Source organism: Petaurus breviceps, unplaced genomic scaffold (genome assembly GCF_028583685.1).
Source record: "Petaurus breviceps papuanus isolate PSGF00001 unplaced genomic scaffold, PetGlider_PUasm1.0 90887, whole genome shotgun sequence".
Taxonomy (NCBI): Eukaryota; Metazoa; Chordata; class Mammalia; order Diprotodontia; family Petauridae; genus Petaurus; species Petaurus breviceps.
The window spans coordinates 317,630-331,841 of NW_027187370.1; the positions used below are offsets into that span (position 1 = coordinate 317,630).

Sequence of the window (14,212 nt, forward strand, 5' to 3'; positions counted from 1 at the left end):
AGTATAATGCTACAGGGGAAAATATGGTCATTCGATGAAATAGAGGATTTTTAAGCATTCTTGATGAAAAAACCAGAGCTGAACAGAAAATTTGACTTTCATATACAAAAAGCAAGAGAAGCATGAGAAGGTAAAGAGAAAAAAGAAATAATAAGTAACTTATTAAAGTTGAACTATTTATATTCCTACATGGAAAAAGAATAATTGTAACTCATGAGACTTTTCTCAGTATGAGGATAGTTGAAGGGAATATAAATGTGTGTATACATACATACATACATATATGTATGTATAGGAGGATGTATGTGTATATAAATATTTATGTGAATGTGGGCATATGTATGTTCATGTATATATAGAAAGAGGACACAGGATGAGTTGAATATGAAGGGATGATATCTAAAAAATAAAATTAAGAGGTGAGAGAGGAATTTCTTGGGAGAATGAGAAAGGGAGAGATAGATTAGGATAGTTATCTCATATAAAAGAGGCAAAAGAATACTGTTACAATGGAGGGTAAGAGCAGAAAGGTGAAAAGGAATGGGACAACCTGATTCTCATTGAATTCGGCTTAAGGAGGGAATAACATATACACTCAATTGGGTATCTTACCCTAAAGGAAAATAGGGGAGTAGGGGACAAAAGGGGAGGATGATAGAAGGGAAGGCAGATTCGGGTAGAGGGTAGTTAGAAGCAAACCTTTTTAAAAAGGGATAGGGTCAAAGGAGAAAATAGAATAAGTGGGAGGGGCAGGATAGGATGGAGGGAAATATAGTTAGTCTTTCACAATATAACTACTATGGAAATGATTTGGGTCCCACCTTCCCCAATCCATGTAAAAAGGGGACTCTAAACAAACTTTGGAGCTGCAGAACCCACAAAATAACACAGAGAAGCTAAGCTCCTGCTGAGGACAGCATGGCAGGCAGGCAGGAATCAGCCAGCACAGCACTCTGGGAGCCGAGCCCAGCCCCACAGTGAAGCTTTAGCCCCAGGGCAGGCCTGACCAGCTGCGGCCAGAGGGACTCCAGATCAGGAGCAGCTGTGGCTGTTTCCAGATTTACCAACACATAGATGTGAAGAACAAAGAGAGAGGTCAGTGCAGTCTGGATGTTGGGACCAGTAAGTGGGGAGTGCATGGCTTTTACCCCCAGGGCGAGAAGCCACTGAGATGCGGCACAGCCAGCCAGTGCCACGTGGCAGCTTCAGCTCCTGGCCTGCAGAGTGTAGGGGGACCAAGCACTAGTCTGAGGGGTAATCGCTCTTGCTTTAACCTGCTGGCATCAGGATTGCAGTCTAGGGTGGAGGTCCTGGGGTGTTTGTCCAGCTTGCCAGAGCTTGTGGAGACCTCAGAGAGGGCACCCATTTAATACCTCCAGCAGCTAAGAAAACCCCAGCGATTGAGACGAAAACTCCCCTGTCTGGTGACAGAGGCCTACTGTGGCAAAAAGCCCAAAAGTCAAGTAATTGAGTGGCAAAATGAGCAGGCAAAGGAAACAAAGAAGACAGAAGATTCCAACATTACACTCCTATTTTGGGGGCAAAAAGGAGCAAAGCATGGAACAGGAGGAAAACAGTGAAGTCAGAACTCCTGCACCAAAAGCTTCAAAGGAAAATACAAGCTGGTTACAGGCCATAGAGAACGTTAAGAAGCAGATAAGAGAAGTAGAGGAAAAATTGGGAAGAGAAATGAGAATGATGCAAGAAAATTATGAAATGAGAGTCAACAGCCTGACTGAGGAAAATAATAACTTAAAAAAACAGACTGACTCAAATGGCAAAGGAGGCTCAAAAGGGCAATGAGGAGAAGAATGCCTTAAAAAGCCGAATTTACCAGATGGAAAAAGAATCTCAAAAGCTCAATGAAGAGAATCATTGCTTCAGAATTAGATTGGAGCAAAAGGAAGAAAATGACTTTATAAGAAATCAAGATACTATAAAACAGATCTAAACAAATGAAAGAATAGAAGGCAATGTGAAATGTCTCAGTGGAAAAACCACAAACCTGGAAAATAGATCCAGGAGAGATAATTTAAAAATTATTGGACTACATGAAAGCCATGACCAAAGTGAGAACCTAGAAATTATCCTCCAGGAAGTTCTCAAAGAAAACTGCCCTGATGTTTTAGTACCAGAGGGCAAAATAGAGGTTGAAAGAATCCACCAACCATCTCCTGCAAAAGATCCCAAAAAGAAAACTCCTAGGAATATTATAGCCAGGTTCCAGAATTCCCAGATTAAGGAGAGAATATTACAAGCAGCCAGGAAGAAACAATTTGAATATTGTGGAAACACAATCAGGATAACCCAGGATCTGGCAGCTTCTACACTGAGGGATCGAAGGGCTTGGAATATGATATTCCAGAGGTCAAAGGAGCTGGAATTAAAACCAAGAGTCACCTACCCAGCAAAACTGAGTATCATGATTCAGGGGGAAATATGGTCATTCAGTGGAATAGAGGACTTTCAAGTATTCTTGCTGAAAAAACCAGAGTTGAATAAAAAATTTGACATTCAGATACAAGAAGCAAGAGAAGCATGAGAAGGTAAATAGGGAAAAGAAATCATAAGGAACTTATCAAAGTTGAACTATTAACATTCCTACATGGAAAAAAATAATTGTAACTTATGAAACTTTTCTCAGTACTTGAAGCGATTAGAAATATATATATATATATATATACACATATATATATATGTATATATATATATGAGGGTATATGGGCATATGAATACATCTGTAAATGTGTGTATATATGTTTACAGGTATATATAGATAGAGGGCACAGGACCAATTTAACAGGAAGGGATGATACTTAAAAGGTGAAATTAAGAGGTGAGAGGAATATAATGAGAGGAGATGGGGAGAGACAGATTGGGGTAAACTATCTCATACAGAAGAGGCAAGGGAAAATGGATACAGTGGAGGGGAAGAATAAGAAGGCAAAAGGGAATGGGTCAACATTATTCCCATTAAATTTGGCTTGAGGAGGGAGTGAAATACACACTAAATAGCGTATGTCACACTCCAGGAGAGTAGGGGGGGAAGAGGATGAGAGGGGGGATGATGGAAGGGAGGGTAGGCTGGGGGGGAGGGAAGTTGGAAGCACCCACTTTTGAAAAGGAACAGGATCAAAGTAGAGAATAGAACAAGTGGGAGATAGAATAGGAGGGATGGAAATATAGTCAGTCTTTTACAATATATCTACTATGTAATTTTTTTGCATTAGCCGCACATGTACAACCTATACTGAACTGCTTGTCTTCCCAGTGGGGGTGGATGGCAGGGGGGGAAGGGAATGAATCTGGAATTGAAAGTTTTAAAATCAAATATTCAAATACATATATATATATATATATATACTATTATCAATACCATCTTACATGTAATTGGGAAATAAGATATACAGGCACTGAGGCATAGAGATCCACTGGAAATGTCGAAAGGGGTATGGGAGAAAATATGGGAGAGAGCAGATTGGAGGAGGGGATATCCTGTGGGACTGCTATTTTGGGGCGGTGAATAGGGGAAAAGCAGGGAGAAAATTTGTAAAATTTTACAAATCTGGTGGAAACGAATGATGTAAATCAGAAGTTAATAAAGCATTTAAAAAAGAAAAAAAAGGAAATTATTTGGGTAACTACACATATGCAACCTATTTTGAATTGCTTATCTTCCCAGTGGGGGTGGGTGAGGAGGGAAGAAAGGAAAAAATCTGTAACTCAAAGTTTTAAAAACAAATATTTAAAAATTTGTTTTTTACATTCAACTGGAAAATAAGATATACAGGTAGTGGGGTAAAGAAACCTACCTTGCCTAGTAGAAAGTTAGAGGGTAATGGGGGAGGATATAAGAGAGAACAGATTGGGGGAAGGGGTATTCAGTAGACTTGCTATCTTGGGGTAGGGGTATCAGAAAGATGGGGAGAAAAAAATTGTAACTCAAAATCTTATGGAAATGAATGTTGAAAACTAAAAATATATTTTTAAAAAATGATCATGGTAAAAAAGTGATTCTGTTAGTGCCTTGTCATATACCTCAAGGAGGCTGGAAATAGAAAGGTCCCATATACACCAAACCATTTATAGTAGCTTTTTTTTTTAGCAGTTTAAAGAATTAGAAATAGGGGTGGCTAGGTGGCACAGTGAATGGAGCACCAGTCCTGGAGTCAGGAGGACCTGGATTCAAGTCCAGCCTCAGACACTTAACATAAAAACAAGCCGTGTGACCTTGGACAAGTCACTTAACCCCAATTGCCCTCCAAAAAGCAAAAAAAAAAAAAAAAGAATTAGAAATAAAGTAAATGTCCACTGAGGAGGAATGGTTGAAAAAATTGTGATACATGGATATAATGAAATTTACTGGGTCATAAGTAACAATAAAAGTAATACAGAGAAGCACTGGAAGTTATGCATTGAAGCAAATTGAATAGAACCTGGAAGACAATATACAGTGTGCTCCTAAAACCTAAAACTGCACTAAGACTTTTGGAACACCCTGAACATTCAGCAATGCAAAAGGAGACAACAAACTACAACCAGAATATAAAACTGAATGTGGTTGGAGGAAAGAGCACCTGGGCTCAAATCCTACTTTGGATATTTACTACTTGTGTTACTTTGGATAAATCACTTAATCTCCCTGGGTTTCAGTTTCCTCATCTATTAAATGAAAGGGTTGTACCTTTACCTTTGGATCTTACAGATTTCTTTCTTAGCTCCAAGATACAGAAAATCCTGAATCTCTGCAGTTTTTTTTGTTGTTGTTGTTAAGTATCAAGTTAGGATTCAAAGAAGAGAGGAAAGAATATACTTCTCTCCCTTATTTGCAGAAGTGATGCAATGGGTATGGAACATTATATATGCTGTTACACTTGGTTGGTAATGCCATTTTTTAATATTTTTTAACCTAACCTTCTGTGTGTATATGTGAGTGTGTGTGTGTGTGTAAGTGTGTGTATAAGTGTATGTGTCTCTTTCTCCCCAGACAAAATGTTAATAATATGTAATAAACTTAAAAACATGCTTTGGATATTTTGGGGGAGTCTGTTGTTAAATATTTACTGACTAAAATGGTGAGATGAACATGGGATCACTTGAGTGGAGAGAATGGGATAGATTTTTAAAAACTCATTATAAAAGGTTAAAAACTCTGATTTGTCAACAGCTGGGATTAGAGGGGTTGAGAAAGATAGAAAATGCAAAGAGGATTCTGAGATTGTGAGCTTGACTGACCAGAAAGATTGTGGTGCACAGGATGAAAACAAGGAAGTTATGTAAAGGGTCAGGTTTGGGGGAAATAGTAAATTTTGTTTTGGAACATACTGAATTCAAGATGTCTTTAGTGCATTTAGGTGGACACATCCAATAGGGCACTGATGGAATGGCAGTGAAGTTCAGGAAATCTTTATGACTGAAAATATCAAATTTGTAGGTGAAGACGATTTCTCTGCCAAACACTTTCTTTTAATCTCAGTCACCCAGATTCACATCAGCCATCCTCAACTCTTCACTTTCACTCACCCTTCACATCCAATGTGTTGTTGAATCTTGGCAGTCTTACCATTGTAGTATACCTCAGTAGCCATCCTCTTCTCTTGAAACCCTCTAATGGCTGCAATTCTAGTTCAGATCCCCATTACCCCTCATTGGCACTGTTGAAATTGCCCATTACCGATGGCTTATTGGTTTTTTTCCTCCAGGATGTCTCAAATTCCATGTGTCCAAAATGTAATATATTATTTTCCCCCTGCCACCAATCCATCCCTCCTTCTAATTTCTTTATTTTCATCCATCTTCAACCCATCCTCTCCATAGCATCTTAACTGATAATCTTCCCTAAGGCCAAAGGAGCACATCACTCCAACCTGTTTCCAACATGCAGTACTCCATCTCCCAAATCTGACCATTTTCACTGGCTATGCGCCATGGCTGGATATATCTCTCCCTCTTCCTTTCCCTCTCCCTCTCCTTCTCCCTCTCCCTACCCCACCCCCCTCAGCCCTCCTTAAGCATAGTGCTGCCCTCAGGGACTGCTCTCAATTTATCCTGTCTATATCTTGTTTATATATAGTTGTTTGCATGTGATCTCCTTCCTTAGATTGTGAGCTCCCTAACAACGGGCTATTTTGTCCTTGCTTTGTACCCCCAACACTTAGCACAGTGCCTGGAATACAGTCACTTGTTGTTTGGTGTTTCATTCATATCTGACTCTTCATAATCTCATGGATCATAGCACTCCAGGATCTTCTATCCTCCACTACATGCATGTCTGTCCAAGCTTACAATATAGTAAGTACTTAATAAATATTAGTTGACTGACTCACAATGAGCCTAGGAGTTACAGCTACTCATTGACATGTACTAGTTGTGTGATCACTGGTAAGTCACTTAACTCTGAGTACCCCCAGACAGCTCCTTAAAAAAATGTAAGTTATACTATACCCAAAAGACTATAAAACTGTGTATACCCTTTGATCCAGCAATACCACTGCTAGGTCAATATCCCAAAGACATCAAAAGAAGGAAAAAGGACCTACTTGTACAAAAATATTTATAGTGGCACTTTCTGTAGTGGCAAAGAATTAGAAATTGAAGGGATAAGCTGTGATATATGATTGTAATGTAATATTATTGTTCTATAAGAAATGACTAGCAGAATGAATTAAGAGAAAAACCTTGGAAAGACTTTCATGAACGGATGCAAAGTGAAGTGAACAGAACCAGGAGAACATTATACATCGTAACAGCCATATTGTACAATGAAGAATTGTGAATGACTTAGTTATATTCAGTAATACAATGATCCCAGACAATCCCAAAAAACTCATGATGAAGCATGCTATCTGGCTCAAGATATTGAATACAGACTAAAGCATGCTATTTCTCACTCTCTTTCATTCTTTTCTTATAATTTAAATTTTCTACTACAAAATAACTAATATGGAAATGTTTTACATGGAAAAAATGTAAGTTATATACAAGTTGCCAATTTGGGTCCACAGAGGAATTCTCAAACTCTGAGTCAACTACACAATGAAATAAGAGAGCCAACTCTGGAGGAAAAAAAGAAAAGACCATAATTCCAGTTCAAAAATTGTGATCCAGTTGTCCTATCATGGGATATCTTCACCTATGCAAGAAGCAGGTTGAGATTGTCCTTTTAATGACAGGACTCAGTGGATGGAAAACCTCAAACTTATTCCACAGAGCAAAGAACTGATTTAATTAGACTTAATTAAACCAAGGTGATTTTTTTAAATGCTATTTATAATTTTCATAATAACTTGGTATTAACCAATCAGAGATTCACCATGCAGCTGGCAACAAGGAAAAAATGCTAAATATTTGGTAAATACAGCTGGTGGAGGTATATAAAGGGCTGCTGTGACAAAGGACAATCACATTTCAGGAACTTCTCTTTACTAGAAGACAAGAAACTGAGCTCCAGACACCATGGCCTGCTGCAACTCCTGCTCTACTAGCTTCTGTGGCTTCCCCAGCTGCTCTCTTGAGGGGAATTGTGGATCTAGCTGCTGCCAAGACAGCTGTGGGTCCAGCTGCTGCCAACAGGGAGGCTGTGGGTTTGGCTTTGGGTCTGGCTATGGGTCTGGCTATGGGCTCGGCTATGGGTCCGGCTCTGGAATCGGCTGTGGCACCAACTGTGAGACCACCTGCAGGACTAGATGTTACGTCCCTGAGTGCTGTGGAGGTGTGAGCTGCCGCACCAGGTGGTGCCGCCCAGACTGCAGGGTTGAGGGTACTTGCCTGCCACCTTGCTGTGTGGTCAGCTGCATCCCCCCATCCTGCTGCCAGCTCCACCATGCCCAGGCTTCTTGCTGCCGCCCATCCTACTGTGGCCAGTCTTGCTGCCGTCCAGCCTGCTGCTGCTACTGCTGTGAGCCCACCTGCTAAGAACCAGGATCTGTAGCTTACAAAAAAATTGATATAAGTTGAATGCACTGTCTGTGAAATCATGAAGATTATGAAGATTTAGTCTTTCCTGTTTTGAAGATACATTTTTTTAAATTCAATTGCATTATTCTAGGACTCCATAGGCTGAGACAATCTTCAAATTGAAGATGGATTTTTCTACAGCATCTTGATCTTCAGAAAACACTTAAGCATGGCACAAATATTGTCCAGCTGCTCTTTATTTGAACAATTTTTTCTATCCCCTTAATTTTTTCTCCTATTTTATTTGTTCTTGTATATCCTCTGTTAATTTCAAATAAATTTGGTTAGCCTGCAAAGGAAATTTGACCATGGTCTTTATTTTATTCTCTTAAATGTAATTCCATTTGGAGTTCATGCTGCTAGGTACCACAGTGCAGGAGTAAGGAACCTGCATCCTTGAGGCCACATGTGGCCTTCTAGGTCCTTGGGTGAGGCCTTTTGACTGAGTCCAAGCTTTACAGAACAAATCCTTTTATTAAGGGGATTTGTTCTGTGAAGTTTGGATTCAGTCAAAACATTACAATTGATGGCCTAGAGGGCCACATGTGGCCTTGAAGCCTCAGGTTCCCCACCCCTGCTATGGAGGATAGAGATCTGGACTTGGAGACACAAAGACCAGAGTTTGAATACTACCTTAGACAATTAGCTGTGTGACCCTGAGAAGTCACTTAACCTATCTATGCCTCAGTTTCCTCACGCATAAAATGAAAGTGTTGGACTTGATGATCTCTAGGCAGGTAGATGGTTCAGTAGATAGAGTGCCTTGTCTGGAATTAGGAGGACTTGCCTCAGATATTTGTTAGTTGTGTGACTACATGGGCAAATCATTCAATCATTCAAATCAATTCTCTCTCTGCCTCAGTTTCTTCAACTGTAAAATGGGAACAAAAATATCCCCGACCATTCAGGGTTGTTGTGATACTGTTACCATTCTAGTACAGGCCCTCATCATCTCAAGCCTTGATTATTGCAATAGCTCACTGTGGGAGGGGGTCTACCTTTCCTAAGTCTCTCCCCACTCCAATCCATCCTCCATTCTTCCACTAAAGTGATTTTCCTAAAATGCAGGCCCAGTCATATCACTCTTTTACTAAATTAATGCTGGTGGCTTCCAATTACCTCCCAGATCAAATGCAAAAAGCTCCCTCCTACTTTTCCAGTATTCACTCACCTTGCTTCCAGACACATATTCTGTAATCCTCCTATCTGTTCCACAAGGAAGATGCTCCATTTCTCAGCTCTGAGAATTTTCTCTGGTTTACTCCGTTGACTAGACCTCTCTCCCTCTTTTGCTCCAACTCTACTCATCTGATCTCCCTTTAAATCCCAACTAAAACCCCACCTTCTACTTCTATGGGAAGCCTTCCCAATTCCTCCTTAATTCCAGTGCCTTCCTTCTGTTGTTTTCCATTTATCCTATATATCATTTGTTTGCATGTATTTGCATGTTGTCTCCCCCACTAGATTGCAACTCCTTGAAGGCAGAGACTGTCTTTTGTTTCTTTCTGTATCTCCAGTGCTTAGTACAGTTCTTGGTACATAGCAGGCACTTAAAAATGTTCATTGATTGACTGATTAAGCACTTATTGTAGTGCTTAGCATACAATAGATGCTTAATAAATATCCTGACAGGCTAGATAGATTATTAGGCTGAATCTAATTAGAAGGAATTAACTGGAGATCATAGAATCATATATTTAGAGATAGATGGGACCTTAGATATAATTTGATCTGATTACATCATTCTATGAATAAATAAACAGAGGTCTAGAGACGGTGAGCTAGTGAGGCCCAGTCACACTGGCAGTGAGGGATAGAGATGAGATTGAAACTTAGTTCCTCTGATGTTAACTAATACATTCTTTTCATTGTACCACACCACCACCCAAGATAAATGTAAAGTCATATTTGGGTCCAAAAAGCCAACTTCACCAGGATAAGATAGAGGTGGGGCTAGATAGTTGTCCAATTGAAAAAGAGAACTGGGGGTTTTAGTGGATGGCAAGATCAGTGTACCCATGGTGCTGATGGGGCATCCAAGAAAGTTAATATAATTTTCCAACATTTAAAGAGGTATGGTTTCCAAAAATAAGGAGGCAACACTATGGAGGATGGGTTTGGAATGGGGTGAGAATTAAGGCAGAGAAACCAAATACAAGGGAATTATAATGTTTCAGGTGGGAGATGATGCACAGGATATTTCCCTATTCAGTTCTGGGCTCATTTAGTTCATTGCCTATCCATAGTGTCTGTCCAAGATAGCAGTGCCCATGGTTTAATGAAGGTAATGGCTATATGAGAAGGGGACATCTGTGAGAGATGTTGTAGAGACAGAAATTATTAGGTTTGGCAATTGATTATGTATATTGAATGAATGAGAATGAAGAGTCAAGTATGACAACCATGGCTGTGAACCCAAGAGACTGTAAGGATGGTGGTAATGGAGAAGTTCAGAAGACAGGAGGGTTTGGGGTAGGAAAGATGATGAGTTCTGTTTTGGACATGTTGAGTTTGGGTTGTTTGTGAAATGTCTAGTTTGAAATCAGCTGCAGACCCTCCTCTGGCTCTATTTTTTGGTATGGACATATTTTTTACACTGTTTGTCCTTAAGGTGTAGATGGGCAAGGGATAATATTATTTCACTTTCTACATCTCAATAAATACTCTTGAAGGTCTGCAATGGACCATCATAAAATGAGGCTATAATAAAATGGCATTTTCTGAGTAATTTGCAAAAGCCTAACACCAATAACTATTTAACTGGTGACTCTATGGATGTATTACACTGTTATGGATTTGGTATAGATAAGTAAAGTGGATGACATGCACTCTAATTTGGGTGGAAAGAGTATTGAGCCTACAGACAGGAGAAATGAGTTCAAAAAGCTGTAGTCCCTGCATCCCAGGGGAGCTGTGGAAATCAAAAGAAAAGAATATGCCCAGGGCTTTGCAAACCTTAAAACAACGTTTAAGTACCAACTATAATTACTATTATTATTTATTTAGTCTTAACATAGTAGTTGAAAAAAATGCTGAACTGATCCAGAGGAAAAGAATTTAAAGCTTCTCCATTATCACTTACTTAATGTATTAACATTACACTGCTTTGTAAGGGAGTACGCCAAAGCTTTGGACCAGCTGTATCTACATATGAAAAGTCCAATGATTCTAGATGGTAGAAAAGACTATGACCTTGTACCCTGAGCTTAGCTTATTTTCTTTATTCCCTCCATTTACATGGAAGAATAAAGAGACTTAGAGCCTGAAAATTGGGGGAGTACAAATCCCAGAGCTGTTTGATGGTTGCTGAGTAACTAAACATTATTGGCTTATAGTCTAGCCATCAAAGGCTAAAACTTCAGAAATATATGGAATAATCATCATAAATGAAAGGTGAGGTCTCTGAAAGACATATATAGAAAGACAGATAGACAAAAATGTAGACGGAGACAGGCATGGACAGTCTCAAGCTTCTGAGTTGGGAAGAGGAGTCTAAAGAAAAGACTAGACCTATAGACATTGCTTACTGAGAGAACTCAGGTTTTTGTTCTTGAGACCTTGGCATATGCGTCTAAAAATCTACTGCTGTAAAGATGAGAGGTCTTAGTGGCCAAGATTCTGAAAGAAATAAAAATGAGGCTATTATTATTAGCTGTTGCTATAGCAAGTGTTTTCTGTCTTTTGCTAAAAGGACTAGAGAAAAAGTATACAAACATTAAGCTGATAGGGCATAGGAGCACTCACATTTTCCTTCAGGAAAAGATAGCCAAAGACTACAGCTGAGCCAGAAACTGGGTCAATATCTGGTAAAAATGTAAGCATCTTGTCAGTGCAACAGTACCTAGGGTTGACTGTAAGTCCAGAAAATGGAGTAGCATCTTCTAGAGACTATAAGAAAGGGAAGACCCTGGGGAAACATGTGAGTAGCATGATAACAACACTAGAAAACATCAGCAACCCAGTAATATTCAAGGCATGAATTGCAGCTCTATATGTGTACTGTGGCTATCTGTGTTCCCTGTATTGGTACCACTCCATATGTGTCTCTGAGGTGAATCTAAGGGCAGTTAGGTGGAGTAGTGCACAGAGTGCTGGGCCTGGAGTCAGTAAGGCTCATCCTCCTGACTTCAAATCTGGCCTCAGACACTTTCTGGCTGTGTTATGATGGGCAAGTCACTTAACCCTGTTTGCCTCTGTTTCCACATCTGTAAAATGAGCAGAAGAAGGAAATGGCAAACCACTCCAGTATCATTGCTAAGAAAACCCCAAATGGGTCACAAAGAGTCAGACACAACTGAAACAACTGAACAACAACAAAAAACACATGAATCCATGTTCCCCACCAATGCTGTATGTTTTTATAGAAGAATATACTTTGAATTTATGGGGGAAATGTATTGTTACTACTTTCCTTCTAATTCCATTTCACTATATGCCTTTGTTTTGTCCTAGTTGGATCCTCCAACTCTTCAAGATAAATGTACCAGCGGTGCTAATAAACTATGATTTTAAAGGTGTGGCCCATAGAGTAATTGTTCCCTGGGGGTTCTACTCTGTCTGTTGGAGAGTGCCCATAGGTGCTATATAAATAACAAAGAATGTTAAATGCTGCAATTTAAAGTTGCAAGATGCAGATATGGTGAATGGTAGCTTTTACTCAATCCATAAGGAAAGATCCTTGTCCCTGAGCGGAATGTTTCCATACATTTAGAACCAATTTGACAGCCGCACAACAGTGACATCCTATTGGCGCTCTCATAGAAGATAAGATCTTTGAAGGATTGTTTATCTTTTTATACCTAGCACCCAGTACCTCAAACACAGTTTGAGGCTTTTAATAATGTCGAATTTGAATGCTGTGCTCAGCTGATCTTGGAATAGGAAGTTGTCTACTTGAGTATCAACCAAGAAAAGAACTGTGTGAATCCAAGTACCTTTGGCTTGTTCACTCAGAAGGAAATGGGGTAGTTATGAATGAGAAAACAACATGGATTGAGCCTTGAGAGGCCCCACAGAGGATCACATGACAGCCCTTCAGATGCAAAATAAGGGTGTTGGCTTGGACCAAAATGCCAGAACTCTTTGATCTTGAAAAAACCACAGAAGCATTCTAAGGGACAAGGAATTGATATGATGACTTCTAATGGAACCATAAAAGTGGGTAATTTTGGAATTACTGCTCATGTTATTCCATGAGTATCTCAGTGACAGGCCAATCAGAGGGTTAAATAAACAATCAGAGTTGGTTAACATAAAAATAAGGAAGAGCTTTTGGGTCTCATGTAAACAGTAGCTAGCCACAGAATATATAAAAGGTGCAGCTAGGAAGGTGAGAACAAAACGTCAGTAACTTCTTTGTAGTTAAACACAAAGTCCATCTCCCAACACCATGGCCTGCTGCAACTCCTGCTCTACCAGCTTCTGTGGCTTCCCCAGCTGCTCCACTGGGGGAAACTGTGGATCTAGCTGCTGCCAAGACAGCTGTGGGACCAGCTGCTGCCAACAGGGAGGCTGCAGCATTGGCTCTGGGATCGGCTCTGGGATCGGCTCCGGGGTCGGTTGTGGCACCAACTGTGAGACCACCTGCAGGACCAGATGCTACGTCCCCGAGTGCTGTGGAGGCGAGAGCTGCCGCACCAGGTGGTGCCGCCCAGACTGCAGGGTTGAGGGTACTTGCCTGCCACCTTGCTGCGTGGTCAGCTGCACTCCCCCATCTTGCTGCCAGCTGCACCATGCCCAGGCCGCTTGCTGCCGCCCATCCTACTGTGGCCAGTCTTGCTGCCGTCCAGCCTGCTGCTGCTACTGCTGTGAGCCCACCTGCTAAGAACCAGGATGCTGCCTGCCAATGTGCAGAGGACACAACATCGCTAAATTGCCTCTTAGCAAACTGACATTGGACAACTAATAAATTTGTGAAATTTTTATTTTGTGGCAAGCAAGTTATTTCTGCCTATTTCTTAACTGACTGAATTCCTTGATGATCAGGAATAATTTCAAACATCAAATGAGCCATGGGAACTAAGGAATTGAGATTTGTCAGATGCTATAGATGAAAATCTGCTTGGATAGTTGACTGAACTCTCAAATGACTGTTTCATCATACAGCAATGGCCTTGTTGGTGGGTTCCAAGGCTTCCCAACATATAATATCTTTTTTTCTTTGTCTTCTTAATGACATTTGTGATATAGTGTCCTCTGTTAGTGGTCTAATAAATTCTATAAACTAGATAAAATACAGTTCTTGCCTCAATTATTC

The 14,212-nt window shown here is 40.2% G+C and overlaps 2 protein-coding genes across 2 annotated transcripts; both read left to right on the forward strand.

Annotated features, from left to right (window-relative positions):
- The first annotated feature begins 7,455 nt into the window (after positions 1-7,455).
- Positions 7,456-7,966, forward strand: LOC138150725 (keratin-associated protein 1-4-like). Its single transcript, XM_069074170.1, has one exon. It carries the CDS (start codon positions 7,456-7,458, stop codon positions 7,912-7,914), a length of 459 nt encoding a protein of 152 aa, XP_068930271.1. The 3' UTR covers positions 7,915-7,966.
- A 5,379-nt stretch (positions 7,967-13,345) lies between these two features.
- On the forward strand, positions 13,346-13,780 carry LOC138150726 (keratin-associated protein 1-4-like). Its single transcript, XM_069074171.1, has one exon. It carries the CDS (start codon positions 13,346-13,348, stop codon positions 13,778-13,780), a length of 435 nt encoding a protein of 144 aa, XP_068930272.1.
- Positions 13,781-14,212: the final 432 nt, after the last annotated feature.